This window comes from Rattus norvegicus, chromosome 1 (genome assembly GCF_036323735.1).
Source record: "Rattus norvegicus strain BN/NHsdMcwi chromosome 1, GRCr8, whole genome shotgun sequence".
Taxonomy (NCBI): Eukaryota; Metazoa; Chordata; class Mammalia; order Rodentia; family Muridae; genus Rattus; species Rattus norvegicus.
The window spans coordinates 108,430,027-108,450,292 of record NC_086019.1 but is presented as its reverse complement, the minus strand read 5'-3'; the positions used below and the strand labels follow the sequence as shown (position 1 = coordinate 108,450,292).

Below are 20,266 nucleotides of genomic sequence, written 5' to 3'. Positions count from 1 at the left end.
CTGCTCGGGGTGTCAGTGGACCTTGGTAACCGAGGAAAGGTCTCTGAGTGTCCTCCCATGGCTCTTGCCCTTACTGTCCCCAGTCCACCCCAACACCAGGTCTTCTGAACTGCCCTGCTCTGCAGGCACCAGACACATTGGCAAGTGTTTCTGCTGACAAAGGGGAACAGGGCCTCAGACTGAGTCATGAGGTAGGCATTCCTAGGTGCAGCAAACATTAGCTGTAAGAACAGAAAACATTTTTGACAAGACGTCCTACATTCCACGGGATGTGGTCAAGGCCAGGTGGCCGTGAGTCAGTCTAACACAAGCAAAGGAAGTGTTGTGCAGCTCCGGGGCTCTTCTGCAGACTCTAGAGGGCAATGGTGGGGCAGCTGGGCAGGCAGACAATCACTTTCCCCAGAGGGAAGGAAGCCATGTTGTACTACTGGATCGGTAGGAATTGTGGGTGATGCTAAGACACTGGAAGCTAAGATTTGGGTTGCTGTGAGACTCCTGATCCCACAGGAAGCACAGGGCTCTTGGATGTGCATGGCACATTTAGGAAGCACTTCTAGGCATTTACTTACACACAGAGGAGACTCACACACATTCCAGAAAAAGACACTACAGTCTGAACATGCAGAACTGCAAGGAATCCACTAGAGGGCGATACTGTCTTCCTCCCCAGGCAAGGACTGCCTGAGTCTGATGGTAAAGGCTGGTGCCTGCAGAATGACTTCCCTGTGTTCTTTCCCAGTCCCCCATGGACAGCCCTCTTTCAGGCTCACTACATGTGACAGCTCCCTTAGGAACCTATTCTGAGGTCTTTACCTCTTCTCGGCTCATAGCCCTGGCCAAGGAAGAGCACACATGTTCTAAACGTCAGTGTGCTCCCCTCATGGCCACTGTGTAGGCAAGAGGCAAGGAGTGAGGGGCCCCATACAGTACCTGCACACACTCAGCTTTCCCTCAGAGGAAGCCAAGGACAGAGGGGAATTAAAATGAGCTTTTTTTTTTTTTTAAATAAAGGACTCCTGTTATCAAGTAAAATCATGCGTAGAACTCTGCCATAAAACCTAACACTACACCTGGCATAGTAGTACACACCTTTAATCCCAGAACTCAGGAGGCAAAGGCAGGCAGACCTCTGTGAGTTCAAGGCCAGACTGGTCTACATAGAGAGACTCTGTATCAAACAACAATAACAAAATAAACAAGAAAAAAAAACCCAACCTATCCCAAACAAACAAACAAACAAACAAACAAACAAAACCAATGCCAAGTGTCGTTAACACGTTTACAATCCCTGCATGCAGGAATTTGAAGCAGGAAGATCAGGAATTCAAAGCTAGCCTGGGCTACAACATAGCAAATTCAAGGCTAGCTTAGGCTATATGATATACTGACACTTAAAACAACAAAAACCCAGGCAAACCCAGCCAAAACTTTGTTCCCTGGCTACCTTTAACAGTTTCCTTGAAAGTTATGGAGACCCTAGGATGGCCTCATTGTCACAAAGTATCTGTAACTGTCAAATGGTTCTGGACACCAGCTTTCGCATGGTGGTCTGTTGAGGGAACTGTGTTAAGGTCAAAGCTTTGGCTGGCCTTGGATTCCTTTCCCATATACTCTCAGGGCTGCAGGAGTGCCAAGCCCCTGTGTGATGCCTGGCAGATCCTCAAACTTCATCTTAACCCTGGCAGGCAGAACACGGCCATTCGTTATGAATCAGCAGACTTCAGAGCCACCTCCTGTACTAATTTACAGGGCAGAGCTCGGAGATTTGGGACTGGGTGGCAATCCTAACTCAGCTATCTCCCTTTACTGCTTCTACACTGAGGATGTGTCCTTCAGATGGTCTCTAAGAGCATTTGAAGCCCCGCCTATCAGTGATCTTGCTCTTGGTTGGAAGAGGAAAAGTCCCTTGCTCAATGACAATGGCTCCCTGAGCAAAGGAAGTGTAGGTGTCCTCCGTGGCTATGCCTGAAGCCCCCCTTTCAGTTCAGCTCCAAATGGGAGGGGCCTTGGTACCACTGGCCACTGGGAGCTAAAGGTTCAGCTCCAAAATGATCTGTGCCTCCTTGGACTGGATATCTTTGCTCAGTGGCCTCTGGTTTCTCTCGAGTGACTCAGGTCATTCCCCTTCGGTGATCACAAGGTCAGCTTGAGGCAAAGAGGGCACAAGTGGGAGAACTTATCAGGGAGGTGGGTACAGGGGCAGCAGGAGTTCCTTCAGACAACCATCAAGCCATCCCAAGCGCCCCTAGTAACTCCCAAGTAGGTGCTCCCCAGATGCTGCTGGGGGCGAGGGCCGTGCAGCCAGAAGAACTCCCGGAACCATTGTGAAGTGTCCTGAGGCTAAGTAAGGCGATCTCCTGGGCTCGAGGTCTAAGTACCTGGGATGAAGTTTAGAAGGTGAAGATTCAAATGCCAGATCCTTTGAGTTTTGATTTTCTTGCGGTGTCTCAGAACCCGGGGTCTTGCCTGTGCTAGGTAAGCACTCTACCACTATAACCTTGAACTCAGTACCCACCTCTCTTTCTTCCCAAGTGTAAGATTTTAGGAGTGTGCCATTATGCCTGGCCAAGGCTTCTTTTGAATGATCTTTGGGCCTCAATTTTCTCCTCTTGAAAAACCGTAACAATAAAACTCAGCCCAGATCTTAGGCCTAATCTAGGACTAGAACCGTATGACAGATGAGCAAATCAAACCCATGTGGTATCTGGCTTGATCTCTTCTATACTCCCAGGCCGGACGCTTTGACGCTCACGGTTTTATTTAATCCTTACAACTCTTTGTGGCAGAGTAGTGCTATTACCTCCCCTATCAGTAAGGCGGAGACAGTGAAACGCTTTGCCTGGAGCCACTAATAAGCAGCTGAGCCAAGACTCTGACCAGCTGCTGCTTCCATTGTGTGGCATACAGAAGACCCCGTAGGGTCACGAGCACAGGGCACGCAAGTCTGAGGAAGCCAAAAGGAGCGTGCTTCTCACCTGGAGTCCTTCTCTGACTGCTTCCAGGAGGTAGGGGATTATGGAGTAGTTCCACAGGTCGGTGAACCACACTCTGGAACCATCCACGTCAATGGGACACGACAGGAAGAGACGGGGACCTGGGGAACACAGTGAGATACATGAAACGTGGCAGGGTGGTGTAAGCTTCCCTCATTGAAGGAATATTGAATTCGCTAAGTAGTGGTGAGGCTGATGATGGCTTGAGGTGTCCCTCTGCCCTTCTTTATCTCCGAAGACAGCATGACATCTCTGCTGTGTCCTGTCCTGGTCAAGACCCAGAGGATAATACATCAGGGAGTGAGGGCTCTTGGGAGACCACTACCTACACCTTCCTCCCATTGGCTTGCCCCAGCCTGCCTGGCCTCCCACCTACCGATGGTGACATCCGACGAGCTGTGGGCCTCCAGGAAGCGGTTGAGGTGATGCCAGACCTTCGGGATCCAGTTGATGATTTTCACCAGCTCTGCATTGCGCACCCGCCCACTGATCTCCGTTTCCATGAGCTTCCTCCTCAGGAAGCGGCCTAGGAAACCCTTCACGGGCTCCGTGTGGTTGGCGCAAAGCACCCACCTGGGAGAGTCAGAGGATGCCTTTCAATCTCAAGGACGCCTAACAGGCACGGCAAAGCCTCAAAAACGGAGAGTCTGAGGATGGTTGGAAGCGGAGCACACTCGTGGTGAGGGCTACATTTAGCACGCCCTCGAGGGACGCCTGCCTGTGGCCAGTGAAAACGAGTGCAGCGTCCAGGCTAAGATGATGACGTCTATCCCCGGTGAGGGTGCTGAGTGATACCAGGGCAAACTGTGTCATCCATCATCTTGCATGGAGATGGACCACCCTTGGAGGGAAGCCCAGCCGCGAAGAGGTCACAGGGGACAGAACTGGCAGCTCCACAGACCCTGCTACGTGGGGACATTTAAAGGCACACGCCATCGCTGCTCATGCTGAATAGAGGCAGGGACATATATGGCTACAGCTGTCTCCTGATACTGAACCAGTGACCGAGAGTCACAGAGGCCAGGGTGCAGGCTTCTGTTCTGAAGTGTGTATGGCTCTTAGGTTAGGTTCCCTGAGCCTGTCTCTTCACTGTAAACACGAAAGGTAAAATGGCCTTATGCATAGGCACATAAGGTCACTGCGAGAACTAAATGAGGTAAGCTGGAGAAAACGCCCAACAGGAAGTCTAGCCCATACCAGATGCTCTAAGGGGGCTAAGCACTCACCATTCTACTCTCCATCTGCCTGGATGAGGGGCAGGGAGCCTCACCTGAAGTTATGATGAAGCTGCAGGTTAGGGGTGGAAGAGGTAGCCTGGTTCATCGTGCCGATGATGTAAGGGCTGTAGGGAGCACGTGAGAAGCCCAGAGTTAGGGGTGGGCTGAAGAGCAAAGGCTCCCAGGCCAGCAGACAGATGACCACCCCACCCCACCCCTTCTGGCTGTGGATTCAGCATTTCACTGTTCTGCTAGCCTGGTTCACCAACACACTCCCCTCCCCCGCCACCACACTGCTACCCCTGAGGTCTAGAACCCCCTTTACCATTTATGGTATTTGCAGTTAAGCAGTCCGTTGAAGATCTCGCCCAGGGAGCTCACATGGTGCAGGTTGTCCAGGATGATGACTAGAGGCATATCCACGGCATTGTTCTCGCTGTTGCACTGGTCAGCCAGGTTGGACAGATACTGGCGCAGTTCCTACGGAGGCCAGCAGAATTGAACTTGGAGCAGGCAGGAAGACCCACGTGCTCCAGGCCTTCACTGTCTAAGGCGAAGGCAGGGAGAGGTCCCCCTTCTGAAGTTACACTGTGGCTACGACCTGAGAACCTATCTGTCACAGGGCATTGGTGTGGTGCTCCAGGGATGCTGTGAGCACGGGACATGTAAGGCCTGCGGTGGTCTGCCTCCTGGCACTTACAAAATGTCTGCTGGAGGCCTCCTTTTATCCTCTGTGCATGTGCATGCATCTGCATGTATGTACCTGTGTGTGCAGGCCAGAGGACAAACTTGAGTGTTCCTCGGGTGAGGTACCATCAACCCTGTGTTTTGAGACAACGTCAGTCGGTTCTCTCTCTCTCTCTCTCTCTCTCTCTCTCTCTCTCTCTCTCTCTCTCTTTCACACACACACACACACACACACACACACAGGCTAGGCTTTCTGCCTGATGAACCCCAGGCATCTGCTTGTCTCTACCTCTCCAGCACTGGGATTATAAGCAGGCCATCTTACCCAACCATTTTTGTTTCTAATGCGGATTCTGGAACATCCCAGCATATAGGTCCAGTTTTTAATTCCCACTCGACCCACTTGACCACTCACAGCCCCCCAGCCAGGACCAGGTCAGACTCTATGTCTCCACTGTTCACAACGTGGAGTGATGGAGCTGGCTACTCACAGGCCTCTCAGACTTCAACCAGAGTCCCACTATCAACACTTAGTTGATCTGAGCTGTGTCATGGGACAAATGTCCTTCAAGCTGCTGTAATATGGAGACAAAGACAACTTGGTTTGAAGAGCCCTGTGAGGACAATTTGCTGCTCATGGGATAGGCGTCATCAATGCCAGCCAGCCGTGATTGTTGTTATTGGTGATACTGTTGTCTCATAAAAGGATTTATTTGGGGAGAAAAAAAGTCCGGTGAGCACATGCTACCCTCTTGGTGAACTTGACATAGATGAAGGAGTCACTCTGTGAGTGGACAGGTTTGACTTGCCCCAGATGGTCCTGCCTGGGAGGATCTGACTCGAATTGCTCATTTCTGCAATCTCCCAGGCTGAGCCCCTTGCCTGGTTTTCTAGAACGGAGAGCTTGACATGCTCACAGTGACAGCAGTATTCAGAGAGCCCAATGTGCATCAGGCTCTGGGTGACCTCCTCACCTTGCTGGACTTGTGATCCACATTAAAGGTCGCAATGACGCCATCTGTCAACTCCCGTCCTTCCCGGAGTACCACGTACTCGGAGAGCCGGTTGGCCAGGTAGGTTTTGCCAGTGCCGCTGGGGCCCGAGAGGATGATCCGCCGGTGCTCTGTCAGCAGGGATACGTAGCGCTGCAGGATGGGCTTGGGGATCAGGGACTCGAACACCAGAGAGTCTAGGCTATTTTCCGTGAGCCCTGTTTGAGAGAGATGGGGAGGGCTTGAAGTTAGGAGAGAAGGCTAGCTCTGAAATCCCTCTTCTTGGTAGTCTAAGACTCCAGCCCATCCAGGCACGATGGAGGCTGAGAGCTCAACACTGCCTCTGTAGGAAGCCACCCTCCTGGTCACCAGCAACTCCTGTTTTGGGCTCTCTGAACTCTGGACTCTGTCTGCCTGTTAGCATTTACTAGTCTTGTGGTGTTTACCTCAGTTGATGCCTGAGTCTTGCCCACCCATGTCTGCCACGAACCTAGGCTGCTTCTTTTCTCTCTTTCCTGTCAGGCACCAAGCTGCCCACACATGGGTGTGCCTGGAAGGCAGCTGGGATGCTAGAATGAGAATACAGACTGGCCGGCCTAGACTGAGATGCTACATGCTAAGGCCTTTTGACCTGCACCAACTACAAATGGAAGCGTCTCTCTTCTCCTTTCGTATCTGGGACAACCTCATTAGCCACTTGTTGGTGTTAAAAGGATGGCTCTCAGAGTCATGCTTAGTCAGTAAAGGGGCTTGCCTTGAAGGCATGGGGACCCAAGTTCAAGCCCCAGAACCCACATAAAAATAAGGGGTCAAGGCAACATGCACTTAATCATACTAGCACTAGGGCGGTGGAGACAGGATTCCTGGGCTCACTGATCAGCCTAGCCTAGCCTAGTTGGCAAGTCCCAAGCCAATAAGAGATGCTCTCTTAAAAATCAAAGTAATTCCACTCAAAAACTCCCTTCAAAAATGCCACTCTGTGTAAGTGGTTAAACCAGGAGGTGTTCCTCTGTCATCCAACAGCACGTTCTTTCCACCCAGTGCAAAGACACCTCTAAAGCACTTATGGGTTTGTTTCTAGCCCTTCCCTAACCACCAAGGCAACCCCTAGGAGCAATGACTACTCCCAAAGGATCATGCAAAGACCATGTGCCTCACCAGGTATACAGTGGAGGGACTCTTGTCTAAATTTAATAACAGGAGCCTCAACAAGAAGGACCACAGGAGGACAACCAGTAGGGCACTTGGCATGTACGTAGCTTGTTTTGGTGTTTTGCACTGAGGTTTTCGGAGGGTTCGCTCCAGAATATGCAAATTTGTGGGCCAGCAAAACGGCTCTGCATTTGCCACCAAGCCTGAGACTCCTCAGTCCAATCCCTGGGGCTCACATGGTAGAAATACAAAATGAATACAACCAGTTCCCAAGATTTGTCCTCTGACTTCCATAGGCACTCTGTGTCAACGTGCATATCCCCAACTCACATCACACACACACACACACACACACACACACACACACACACACACACACACACACACACCACTACAATAAAATAAAAAGATTATGCAACCTGGCCTTGTCCTGGTCTCATTGGTAACCATTGCTACTCCCTTTCGTCAAAACCCAATGGGACCCTTTGGTCAAAACCCGATGGGGATTTAGTGTTCATCGATGGGGATTTAGCGCTCATCGTCCGTGAGATTTAAAACCCAAGCTGATCCTGGTGAATGCTGAAGCTGACGGCAGCCACAGGCCAGGCTCTGTGGAGTGCCACTCTTCTCCAGGGGTGAGCCATCTTGTCACTCACTCCACACACACAGCTTTACCCCTTGCTGTTTGTAGTGTTCACTGGGAAACATGGAGGTGACACTGTGTGGACCCCATGATGCCATGTACTTTGAGTCCCAGTTGTAAATGGCTCCCTTTCTTGGGAGTTCCTGTTACACAGTTTTTATTTCTGTATGCCTAGCACCTCATCCTGCTTCCCCTATGGCAGGATTCTTTTTTGTTTTTTTTGTTTTTTTTCTTTTTAAGATTTATTTATTTATTATATATGAGTACACTGTCACTGTCTTCAGACACACCAGAAGAGGGCATCAGATCCCATTACAGAGGGTTGTGAGTCACCATGTGGTTGCTGGGAATTGAACTCAGGACCTCTGGAAGAGCAGTCAGTGCTCTTAACCGCTGAGCCATCTCTCCAGCCTCTGTGGCAGGATTCTTTCTGTCGATCCCACCTACCCTTTTATCTGCCAGTGGGCTACGAGGCTGCGACTTCCCCACTACTGTGGACTATATCCCTTCAGACCACAGTCAGGATGAACTCTTCCTTCCTTTTGTCATCTCTGGCAAGTGTAACTCATTCAGAAAGAAACCTGGTACTAAGAAGGGCCATGGGTGTGAGAACCTCACTATCGGAGCTCAGGCGTCTTGACCGGGTTTGCAGAAGGAGTTTGAAAATGCTGGGGACTTCAGGGCGGAAAAGGCCAAGGAAGCCGCGAGCAGAGATTAGTGAGCCATTCAGGTGGGAATTTGGAAAAACCAGAATGTGTGGAGAAATCTGAACAGTGAAAGTGTGCCTTAGGATGCCTGGTGGTGGTGGGGCGGTGTGACTCCATTGGGAACGGGGCAAGTTCATTCTTGCTGCATTCTGGCAAGGACCCTGGCTGCCTTCTGCCCTTGTCCTGGAAAACTGAAGTGAAAAGTGAAGGACAGCAGGACATGGTGTCCCACGATTTTAATCCTAGCACTCAGGTGGAGGAATCAGGCACGTCTCTGTGAGTTCCAGGCCAGCATGGTCTTCAGTGAGTTCCAAGAAAACCAGGGCTGTGTAGGTAGAGACCAGGGCTATGAGGAGGGAGGAGAAAAGATGGACTGTGGCCATTTGAATAGAAATGGCTCCCATAGGTCCTTAGGGAGTGGTCCTAGTAGGAGATGTGGCCTCGTTGGAGGAAGTGTGTCACGGGAGCAGGCTCTGAGGTTTCAGCAGCTCAAGGCAGGTTCGCTGCTATTCGCTCTTCCTGCTGCCTGCTGATCTAGGTGTAGGACTCTTGGCTACCTCTCTCGCACCAAGCCTGCCCTGATGCTGCTATGTTCCCACCATGATGATAACAGACTGATAACAGCCCCAATCAAATGTGTTCCTTTATAAGAGTTGCTGTGGTCATGGTGTCTCTTCACATGGATAAAACCTTAACTAAGGCATGGATTAATGTGTTTGGTGGAGGGGATTTCAAGGCAGGAGAGCACTCCGGTTGTGGCCTGGGACTGCTCACCACTGTTATCTGGGTCTATAGTAAAAAACAATGGAGGGTGGGGTGGGGTGGGGGGCAGGAGGATAGGAAAATGTGGTTTGCCGGGGGAAGGACTTGGGTATCCCTTTTACCCAGGCACCAGGAGCCTCTGAAGCCTTGGCTCCTGGAAGTGTTGGTCTCTAAACCATGATAGGAAAGGAACTGTAGAGGGCGCTTCCCTGCTCACAAACAACTGCCTGGGAGAGTGACTACAGAGTCAGACACCAAGGACCCACTCTAACTGCAATTCAAAGGGAAAGGGTCCACCCCAGGCTGGTTTCGTCTGCTTTGTACTGGTTTTGCAGGCATGCAAGATGTCAGATTGAGGGGGTCCTGGAGCTTGATTCTGTGGCTCTACGGAGTTGCTGAGGCAATATATGGCCGGGTCGGAATCTTGGCAAGGAGAATCCCTGAGAAGCCACTGCAGGAAGCTATGAAGAGGGAGCTTACACCGCAACAGGGACCTAAGGATGTTGGAGAGACCAGGACCATGAGACCGAGGAAAGCTTTGGGTATGGAGTGGAGCTGACTGAAGAGAGAGACTGTGCATGCCAGGGCAGAAAAGGTGGAGGGACAGGGTTCCCTAGGCCCTGCAGAGCTCAGATGATTCTGCCACGAGTCTAAGATACTTGATGTGTACCATCAGGTCTTTAACATGCTAAGTTTCAGGCTTCCTGGTCCAACGCTCCTTGCTTTAACCCCATACCTCCACCCCACAATGAGAATGCTAATCCTGGGCCATTACATATTTAAAGTGTATATAACCTGCTTTTACTTTTCTTTACAGTAGTTCACAGTTTGCCTCCGATCTCAGACGAGACTCACGCTTTGGCTTTTTAAACAGTCTTAGAACTATGGGTTTTGTTGTTGTTTTTTTTGTTGTTCTTTTAAATCATACTGAAAGCAGTTTGCATTATGAGATGGCCAGGAATACAAAGGGGATGGGAGAGCTGGAAGGCTGGGGCCATAGTGCCCTGGAGCCCAACACTTCCGGGAGCCGAGGCTTCAGAGGCCCCTGGAGCCAGGCATCTGGGCAAGCGGGATACTGTTGCAGCAACCTTCTTGTAGCCTCCAGTGCATCACAGTTTCTCCATCTGTAGAATGGGCTCGGGCCCAAGGCTGGCTGGCAAGAAGCCTTCATGGCTTTGGCAAAGTGCCATTTTAGAGGGGCTATTAAGGAGTTATTAGTCTCTCATCATCTCAGTCATAAGGCTAATGGGATCTTTTGATGTCTAATTTCAGCAATAAACTGAAGTGATTTGTTTCTTGATGGTGCAACTTGCTTAAGTCGGAGTGGTTGAGGTAAAAGAGAGGGGGGAAAAAACAAACAAGTAAATAAATACAACGCACATGCCCCAGAGCAAACCTACAAAGACCTACTTTGACCACTGGAAGTCCCCAGCTTTTGCAAGTAGACACTTACTTTTTCGTTTTTGGGTTTCTTCTTATTATGTTTTGTTTTGTTTTTTGTTTGTTTTCAGACAGGGTCTCTCTGTGTAGCCCTGGCTGTCCTAGAACTTGCTCTGCAGACCAGGCTGGCTTTGAACCGGGAGATTGCCTGACTCTGCCTGCCTCTGCCTCCCGACTGCTGGGATTAAAGAGGTGGGCCTCCACCACTTCTCAGCTGGCACCCACTTACCTTTGACGGTCACCAAGATGGTGGTGTTCTCTCCCACGAGATAGCCACAGGGGAGGAGCTCGGGGGTCTCCGAGGTGTTGCTGCGCTTGATCTCACCAATGCTGTAGCCGAGAACACTGTCTGAATTCAGCCCCAGCTGACTCACTGGATCCACATGAATGATGTATTCCTGGGGAAATTAAAACACGGACCATATCAGAGAGCCGGCTAAAACCTGCTGGGGACTCCCATTCTCATGGGGGTGATTGAGAGGTGCCCTCTTTTTGTCAGATGGCACCTGGACTGAAATTAAAGGCGTGGAATACTCTGGAAACAACACCCTTGGATCCCGGGCCTCTTAAGATACAGATTTATTTGCTTAGGAGTAAGGGAAACAATTCCCCCGCCCCCAAAACAAGACCATGAACATTTAATCTGGGTAAACCAAGCATAGGGCAGCTTTTCTTAAATTTGGCTGTAATTTTAAAGGCATCAGGGTCTGTGAACGGCACAAAGAAATTCATAAAAAAGTAAGTGACGAAAAACTTTTCCCCATGTTGGCCCAGCAAAGCCAGAAAGCAAAACAGCTGTGTAACCTCAAAGTATTCAAAGGTTTCATTTGCAACGTGTCCCTTTGGTGTTGACTGTGATGGCTAGTCACCTGGAGACAGCCACTGGTCATGTCCAGGGCAGTTTCAGGATGAGGCTAATTAGTCTGATAAGACCTACCCTAAATGTCCATAGGACTATCCTACGGGTTGGGGTTTTGGACTGAATGAAAAAGACGAAGCGAGCTGAGTACCATCAGTTATATCTGTTTCTGACTGTGGCTGCAGGGTGACCTGGCATTCCGGCTTCTGTGCCTTCTCTTAAACAGCAAACCAAAACAAAACCCTTCTTTCCTTAAGTTGCTTGGATGTGTACATATGCACATGCATACACAGTGTGCGTGCGTTCTCGTGTGTGTGTGTGTGTGTGTGTGTGTGTGTGCAGGAGAGATAATATGGCAAACACCCAATCCAGGGGCGTGACCACGGCAGCATTCTTGACTGGTAGGACGTTACTGTCTGAGACTGCAGGGCTGGTATGGGGTGCTGTAATGGGGTGCTGGGCATGTATGTGCAGTCCAAAGGGCAAAACTGTACTGCCTGGGCTTTAGCCTCAGGTCAGAGACTCTAATCATACTGAAGAGGACATAACCATAGGGATGCCATTGTGAACAAATGTTTACTAGCTGGCTAGACATTGCCAAGGGCGGACAACAGAGAATGGCCAGTCAGCCATCTGAACACGCCACCATCCTCCGATGCCCTGGAGGATCAGGAGACAAGACCTGGCAATGTATGGATGGGGAGGAGTGAGGAGGGCAGGAAAATAGCCGGGTTCTGGACACAAAGCTCTCCTCCCTCCCCACGCCCAATGCTGTGGTTTGCTTCTTGAGACACTTACTTTGAACAGCCGTCTAACCACCCCATCGAGCACGTCCCACTTTGTTTTGCCACTAACTCCAATGCAGCCAATGAGGAAGAGGTGCGGTCTGGAGTCCTAGGGGTGAGGAGACATGGGCAGGTGAGAAAGAGCTGGCTGTTGTCTGGCCAGGTTGGGCAGAGGCCTAGGCACTTCAGTGCTTCCAGAGAGAACAAACCCCATTCCTTTCCATGCCAGGCATGACTCAGTTGGCACGCCATAGCCTTAAGCCTTGTCCCTGCTCTGGTAAAACTACAAAGGGTGCGGGAGACTTAGATGGCCTCTTTGGTACCTGAAACCATCAGCTAGGTGCAGGCCTAGCAGAGGGCGTGGACTCCAAATCCTTGACAGCAACTTCCCCCAGCTTCTGTCTGCCAGAGCCCCGGTTTCAAATCTTGCTCAAGAACTACTCACCTTTCCCAGGAAGTTTTCATGATTCAACTGCCTGGCTCAGAGCTACACTGGACGGACCCAGACAAGGATGCCTTCTCAGTGTTCACATTTCTAGGGTCAACTGTCTCGTGTGGTGTTTAATGAAGTCTGTCATGTGGTTAGAACTTCACAGAGAATGTTTCTGTTCTTTTCCTTTCCTTTTGTCTTTTTTTGAGAACCTCCTGCCTCTGCCTCCCAAGTGCTGAGAGATTAAAGGGGGTGAGCCTGGCTTCTTCTACCTAAAAATAATATTTATTACTTTCCTTCTATTAAAACTTAAGACACGCTCAATTCAGAAAATTAGTAAAAGCCTGGGAAGGCTGCCAACAACTCTTATTTCCCATTCCTTGTTCTTCTGCCCCCACGGGAGGGGCTAACCGATCACGTTAATGAAAAGGATGCCGAGAAAACATTCCATTCTGCTTGTTTTTTTAGTATCTTGCATGCCTGTGAGGATGTAGCTAGGGCAGGGGTGGGTTTGGGTGTTGGGCTCAGGCATGTGGCCATTCTAAGTCAGCAGAGGGCAAGAATGCCAATCCAGCAATGACAAGGTCTGACACCGCTATGTGCCTTGTGGTCTTGGGTTTCTTAGTGCACGGTGGGGATAACATTGTGGTCAGTGACCTCTTGGATACGAGGCCCTGAACAGCAGCACTAGAGGAAATGGCTTACCATCCTGTAAAAATGCCAACTATGACCCCGAGAGTAATGAAAAGGAGAATCGGTAATATGGAGGGGTGTCATGTCATCTGCCTGCACAGAAGAATGCTGGGAGGATGAATTCTAACCTGATAGGCTGGGCCTCTGTTAGCTGTTTTTTGTTTTTTTTTTAAAAGATTTATTTATTATATATAAGTACACTGTAACTCTCTTCGGACACACCAGAAGAGGGCATCAGATCCCATTACAGATGGTTGTGAGCCACCATGTGGTTGCTGGGATTTGAGCTCAGGACCTCTGGAAGAGCAGTGAGCGCTCTTAACCACAGAGTCATCTCTCCAGCCCCTGTTAGTTGGGTTCTTAAGGTTCCTTTCCAGCCAGCCAGCTCTAAAACACCCTATGTGAGTCAGCCACACAGTAACAAAACTGGCAGAGAACGGTCTGGTTGCAGACACTTTGTTTTGATGACTGTTTGGTTCCCCAACTGTCTGAAACTATAACAACATGGCTAGCTAGAAATACTATGAAATTCTTCATGTGGTCTTTTCTCATTTTTATGGCTAAGGTCATCCGGGGCACCAAATAGGACTTACCCACTAAAATATAGCTCACCTTACAGCCCTTTGCCTCTATATAGGAGCAGTCTCTGGGCAGATATATGTTGGAACAGAACTCATACCAGAGGCATCCTCTTCTGGCATGGGTGATTCAGGATATCCCTACCCACCCCACGCTGAGACCCCATGTGCTCCCTAGACTTGGCTGAGGGGTCTCCTGTCTCCTAGCATGGTGAATACTGTATCTGTAGCCTCTGAGGAGACAGAAATGGGTCCCAGGTTGGCTAAGTCTAGTCAGCTTCCTCCTCTGCCTTACCAATAAAATGTTCAAAGCTGCCTGGGACATGCTTCAGAAAAACAGTAAATCCAGAAAAGCCATGTTGGAGAGCATTAGTGTTTACTAGTGCTGAAAACACAGGAGCGTACCATAGGAAGCTGCTTTTAGCAAGTTTTCTCAGTCTTTTGAACAAAGAAATGACGTACTCTTTGCTCACTTTATGTCAAAGGACAGTCAAGGAGTGTGGGCACAGGAGGGAACACAAGGATTGTGGGTGTTCAGAAGTTCCGTGTTTTCAAAACAGTCCTAACTATTCTACTTTATCTTTACATTCCTTTTCTTTCTGTATTTTTTTTAAACTGTGATGCTATCTATGTATGGAACCCAGGGCTCTGTACATGCCAGTAAACACTCAGCCTCTATGCTATGTCCCCAAGCTCCTCCTGTTAACCTCTTACAGTATCTAATTTATACATTAGGCTCTATCACCCATAGTCATGCAGTATATCACAGCATGTATTGGCTCCAGTATACTCAGCATCTCCTGGTCTTGCAATGTGTCCCCTGTGAGGAAGGGAGACTATGGTATCAAGAAAGGTGTTAGCATTTTCCTATCGCCTTAGGTTTCCAGTTAAGTTGCTAAGCTAGGCCACTTCTACCTGGGGAAAGGACAGGCGAGCAGGGAGAGAGATCCGACTAACCTCCTTCCACTTCATTGCCTCCTGAAAGCTGACAACTATCTTAACATGCCTGCCTCCTTCCTTCCGAGCCGAGCATTCACCAGTGTCATCCAGCAACATGTCTGCGAATGGAAAACATCAACAGCCTTAGGCACGTGGGGACAGCAAAGCTGCTTCCCGACACCTCTGCCGCCTGTGGGCACAGCGGCAGGACAAACCAGGTGTCAGGGTGCAGGGGGAGGCGGGGGTGGGGGATGGGGGAGGGTAGGATGAACAATGAAATCACAAGAACCAATGGCGGGAAGACCGGGGAGCCAGCAGGCTGACGATGCATCTTGCCGGATGGAAGTGCAAGGGAGACTCAACCAAACGACAGCAACAGTAGCATCATGGGTTAAAATAAATAAATAAATAAAAGCGTCAGCCTTGAAATGCTCACAAAGGAAACTCAAGGTGCATTCTGGGATGATGTGCCAGCCTGGAGTCTACCCCAACAGCCCGAAGGCTGAGGGCCGAGACACGGCCCCTGTAGGACCTGCTACGGAGAGGTGCACGAGCCATGGGGGCCTGCAGATCAACGTTTTAACATGGATTGAGCAGAACTCAGCGTGGTAGGTGAGGAGAAACCCAAGTTCATGGTCTGAAGAATCTGGGAGTGCTGGAGCAAAGCATGAAGTACTCTAATGGCCGGGCTCATGTTGGTAAGAGATGCACACCCAGGCACACACACACACATGCACACCCAAAGTACACACACGCCTGCTACCCCTCACCATCAGATCTGTGGACCTGGTCATCCTGGGGACTGGAGTGCCAGTTGCAGGCCTCCCTCTGCCCTCGACCCCATGAGTCATTCGCCCAGACTTTATAGACTCAGCCTGTCTCCAGCCTGTGAGCCACTCAGTCAGGCTGGTATGCACGGCCTGCTCCTGGTCCCACAGGCCACTTACCCAGGCTGGTTAGATGTGACAGGTTCCCCCAGCCTGTCAGCCACTCACCTAGACTCGTAGACTCTGTGAGGTTCAGGCTATGCTGTGAGAGCCCTAAAGACTGCCTTGGGGAAGCAGAGATGGACACCTGGGAGGGGGCCCGGCTACAGCCACTGCCTTGGGACTCGGACTTCAGTCGGTCATTCTCGGCTTTCAGCTTCTCGATTTCACTCTGTAAAGGATGTGGGAGAAACTGACTTACTAGACGGTTGTAATGAATGGATCGGGCCTTTTCTGGAGGAAGAATCTGGAAGTTCCCGGTACCAGGTAGCTGGGTCAGCCAAACTCAGGCACACCCTTGGGGAGACTCGGCAACCTGCCCCCTCTTCTCTGTCATTCAGGACTCTGACAGGGCTGATCCCCATTTCATGGTGGATTGGTGTTTAGGGGTTATTCAGAAATTGCCCTGCTTGGGGTTTGCTGCCCGAGTGGCCAGGGTAAAAAAGAGTCTTGCGACCAAAGACATTTGAGAGCTTGGGGGTGTGCTTCTCAGCTCCACAGTTTCTCGGTGCCTTGAGCTGTTTGCTTTGTGACTCTGAGAAGCACACAGCATATTTCTTCTGGAACACAGGAATTATGGAGCTTCCCTTCCCAGAGCCTCTCTCACAGACAGGTGTTTCAGGGAATGTTCATTGAGATGCTACTCTCCAGTGAGGTCTCAGTTAGCACACACCATAGGAGTCTTCTATAGTTGTCCATAAAGAACCTAATGCATGCAAAACCATGGTACAAATGACTGAAATGTCTTCAGTCCACAGCAGAAGGTGTGGGTTGTAAGAACCAGTCTGGAGCCATCTTTAAAGGAAGCCATTGGTTCTTCCAGCTACAGGACGTGGAAAGGTTTGGGATGAGGCCCTTGGAGGAGGGGTCCAGTTTGGATTGACAGAGGATACTCAAGGGGGAAGGAACATGATGAAACAGACTGTAGGGACACAAAGCCAGTCATCACAGCTCTCCGTTGAGCAGCGTGCGTAAAGTGGAGCTAGAAAGGCAGACTAGGCAAAGGGTAAAAAAGGAAAGCAGAAGGCTTAAAGGCCAGGGTAAGGGACCACCTTTGAAGGAAAGAGGCAAAGTGGAGCCACACAAGGTCTGATGTGAAGACTCACTCTCTAAAGAGAAGAGCAAGGGCAGCAGCAATGGCCAGCACACCCCTCACCCCAGTCTGCCACTCGAAAGTTCAACATCCACTCACCTGCATCCTGTTCATGGCCTCTCGGAGCTGGTCTAACTGGTGAGCGGAGCTGAGCGCTTCCAGGCGGATGTCTGTCAGCTTCATCTCCTTGTCTCTCAGCTCATTTCGTAGCTGCATGACCGTCTCGGCTTCGCTGTCCATACACTCGGAAATGCTGGGGGAAGAGGACGTTACTGGCAAAAATATCCGAGTTTCTTCACTCGGCCCTCTCAGAGGTCCACAAAGGTGTCCCGCCTGAGGTCAACCATCATGCAGTGTTCAGCGCTGTCATAAACAACTGGCTTTTCCTCCAGTCCCTACCACATCCTCATCACCAGGACCAAACAGTCCAGACCAACCAGGAACAGAGACAGACTTTGTTTCTCTACCTGTGTAGAGCAGTGGTCACCAGAAGGGCTCTGCTGTATCTTTCTCCAGCATTGCACTAACAGAGGTCAGTAGGAACGGGTAGACCAGAGCAGTACGTCCTAGAGCAGGCTCTAAGAGTCAAGAGCAAAGGATGCTGTCTCCCCACCCCACCCCTGGCCAAGTGTGTGTGTGTGTGTGTGTGTGTGTGTGTGTGAGAGAGAGAGAGAGAGAGAGACAGAGAGACAGAGAGACAGAGAGACAGAGAGACAGAGGGAGAGAGAGAGGACTTAAATGAGAGGACAAGCATGAACCTTATTTTTATATTCTAAAAACTCACTCTTTGAAGTGTCTAGAGAGATTTGCTGTTAGTCCTTCAGGCCCTGTCTGTTTCCTACACGCATTCTTATAATAAGACAACAGCAGATTTGGTGAGGAAGATCCAAGACCATGAGGTGACACTGACTCTAAAGCTTCCTCTCAGGGCTCTTCACACAGTGTGGCCAGCTGTCTCTCGTCAAAGTGTGGCCACTCTACTCAGGAAAAAGCGAGTCAGGGCTCCTTGCCCAGCCACTGGGGGTTTTATAGAACTCGTACAAGTCACTATGGGTGGAAGACCTTAAAAGCCACGGTTATAGGTTTGGAAGGGTGAGTTCTATTAAAATATAGTTCTGTGATTTCTAAAGGATGTTAGGTGATTGGGCATGATTTGGATTGAAGATGGGAGAGAAAGAAATAAACTTAGAAAACCAAAGCTCCCAAGTTTGAGAGCTGGAGCTGATGACTGACTGGCAGGCTGTATGCTTGGCTTGGGAGATGGCAGCCATGTCAGCCCCTCCCTAAAACTCAGGGCTGGCTTAGAGGCCAAACCAAACCTACACATGAAACAGGCTGAGGGCCCAACCTGGGCTGCCAGCTGAAGACATTCAGACAACAATTCAAAGAGAGGCGAAGGCTGGAAGGAAAGTCCAACACTCGAATGGACTTAACTTTCCAAGGCTGTTTAACTGGCCCGAATGTGAACTCTTTCTTTCTTTTTTTTTTTTTTTTCGGAGCTGGGGACCAAACCCAGGGCCTTGTGCTTGCTAGGCAAGCGCTCTACCACTGAGCCAAATCCCCAACCCCGAATGTGAACTCTTTCTAAGTGACAAAACCACTTCCGACTTTTTCAAACTTACTGATTTTCCAGTTGGGTGGGAAGTCCATGCTAGAATCCTAGGTAGCAGAGGCAGGAGGATTACAAGTTTACACTTGTTTGGGAACAGAGTAAGGTTCTGTCTTTAAAAAAAAACGTTGCTAATGGGGCTGGAGAGATGGCTCAGCAGTTAAGAGCACTGGCTGTCTCAGCAGGGGACCTGGGTTCAATTCCCAGCACCCACGTGGCAGCTCGCAACTGTCTGTAACTCCAGTTCCAGAGGATCTGACACCCTTGCACTCATAGACATGCAGGAAAAACATCAATGCACATAAAAATGAACTAATCTTTAAAAAAAATTACTAACTGTGGAGGGAGCATCTAACATCAGTATATTCTTAAATTAAAGTGCATGCTGCACACACACACACACACACACACACACACACACACACACACACACACACACCCCAGAATGTTATTACCCTCTTCTGAATCTGAATCTTCGGAACTCAATATCTAAAGGCTCTTTCCCTAGCTTTCTGTGCTCAGAGTGGCCTACAGCTTTTCGGGCTGAATTGCAGAGCTGTCTTTTAGCTGAAGGGATAAGCTGGAATCCAGGTCTTGCCGAGAATGTGGGGTCTGCTCCACGCCTTGCCGTAAGCTTTGGATCTGTTCCCTTGTTCTACTGGGAACTCCACTCCAGGTGTTGCACTGGGGCCTGCTCTTCTTCTCTAGAACGTTCTCTCAGAGCTTCTTCCTGACTATGTACATTGTAAAGTTTTGCCTCTCAGGGACTCCATTAAAGGAGTAGGGTATCTGTCTACTCCCAAATCCCCTCTGAGATTTAATCCCAAACCTTTGCTTTAATGATGCCTAGAGATGGGACCTTGAGGAAGCCAGTAGCATTAGATGAAGTGACAGGAGTGTGGCCCAGTAACTGAATGAGCGACTTTACTGAGTGAGTTCCTTTAGAACTACACTGTTCTAGCTTCATTCTGAGTGTTCAGTCATGCCCACCCCCACACAGTAGGTATGCGGTGGTGTTCTCTGAAGTATCTGAAGCGGATTCTTCGATTACCTTGTACACTGCCATGATTCCAATTTTAAAGCGGGGAGAATGGGTGCAGAGCCACCATTGTGCCCAAGGTCACAGTATTCAAGCATGGCAATTCAGGATGAAGTCTGGAGGAAGGGGGGGGGTCGCTTAACTCTAGGCTCCTGGACTATATACCCAGCAGCCAACCAAAGTAGGCCTCTCTACGTCAGAGACCATGAACTAGAGTGACCTGACATATATTTTTTTCAGCTCCTAGCACATTACTCTATTATCTCCCTCTGTCTTTCCAGAAGTGGGCTGGAGGCATACCCAATTTTAAATGCCTGGAGTGTGGGAAATGCGGCCTCCCCACAGCTGCCATTGCCTTCACCCACAGGGGAGGGATTTCTCCAAGCCTAACCCCTCTCTGTGCCTTTGGCTTCATCTTTGAACTCCTTCTCCAGCCTACATTTGTACATTTTCACAAACCTTTCAAGGTTGGAAATGAGTATTTGCCCTCAGCCCACCCTTTGGGAAACGAGACCCAAAACAAATATTTCCAATGTCCACGGAGGCTGTGGAATGTAAGAAAAGGGCAGGGGAGTGAAGAACTGGCCCTGCCCCATCCCTATGGGGACAGTGGTTTGGAAGACGATGTCTTGCTCCTCTCTCCTTTGATGCTGCAGCTTCCC

At 49.9% G+C, this 20,266-nt stretch overlaps 1 protein-coding gene across 19 annotated transcripts in view; it reads right to left on the bottom strand.

Moving 5' to 3' along the window:
- Positions 1-20,266, bottom strand: part of Nav2 (neuron navigator 2) — a 658,579-nt gene that overhangs the window by 8,254 nt on the left and 630,059 nt on the right. For 18 of the 19 annotated variants that reach the window (XM_063278060.1, XM_063278151.1, XM_017588741.3 and 15 more), the window contains 10 exons: positions 17,056-17,209; positions 15,873-16,035; positions 14,896-14,996; positions 12,251-12,346; positions 10,823-10,991; positions 5,872-6,107; positions 4,536-4,690; positions 4,264-4,335; positions 3,370-3,566; positions 2,976-3,094 (listed from right to left, as the gene is read on the bottom strand). In XM_063278060.1, coding sequence (XP_063134130.1) covers positions 2,976-3,094; positions 3,370-3,566; positions 4,264-4,335; positions 4,536-4,690; positions 5,872-6,107; positions 10,823-10,991; positions 12,251-12,346; positions 14,896-14,996; positions 15,873-16,035; positions 17,056-17,209 — 1,462 coding nt within the window. Of the gene's footprint in view, positions 1-2,975; positions 3,095-3,369; positions 3,567-4,263; positions 4,336-4,535; positions 4,691-5,871; positions 6,108-10,822; positions 10,992-12,250; positions 12,347-14,895; positions 14,997-15,872; positions 16,036-17,055; positions 17,210-20,266 lie in introns of those variants that run through there. The other variant, XR_010060052.1, reaches the window with a different exon arrangement.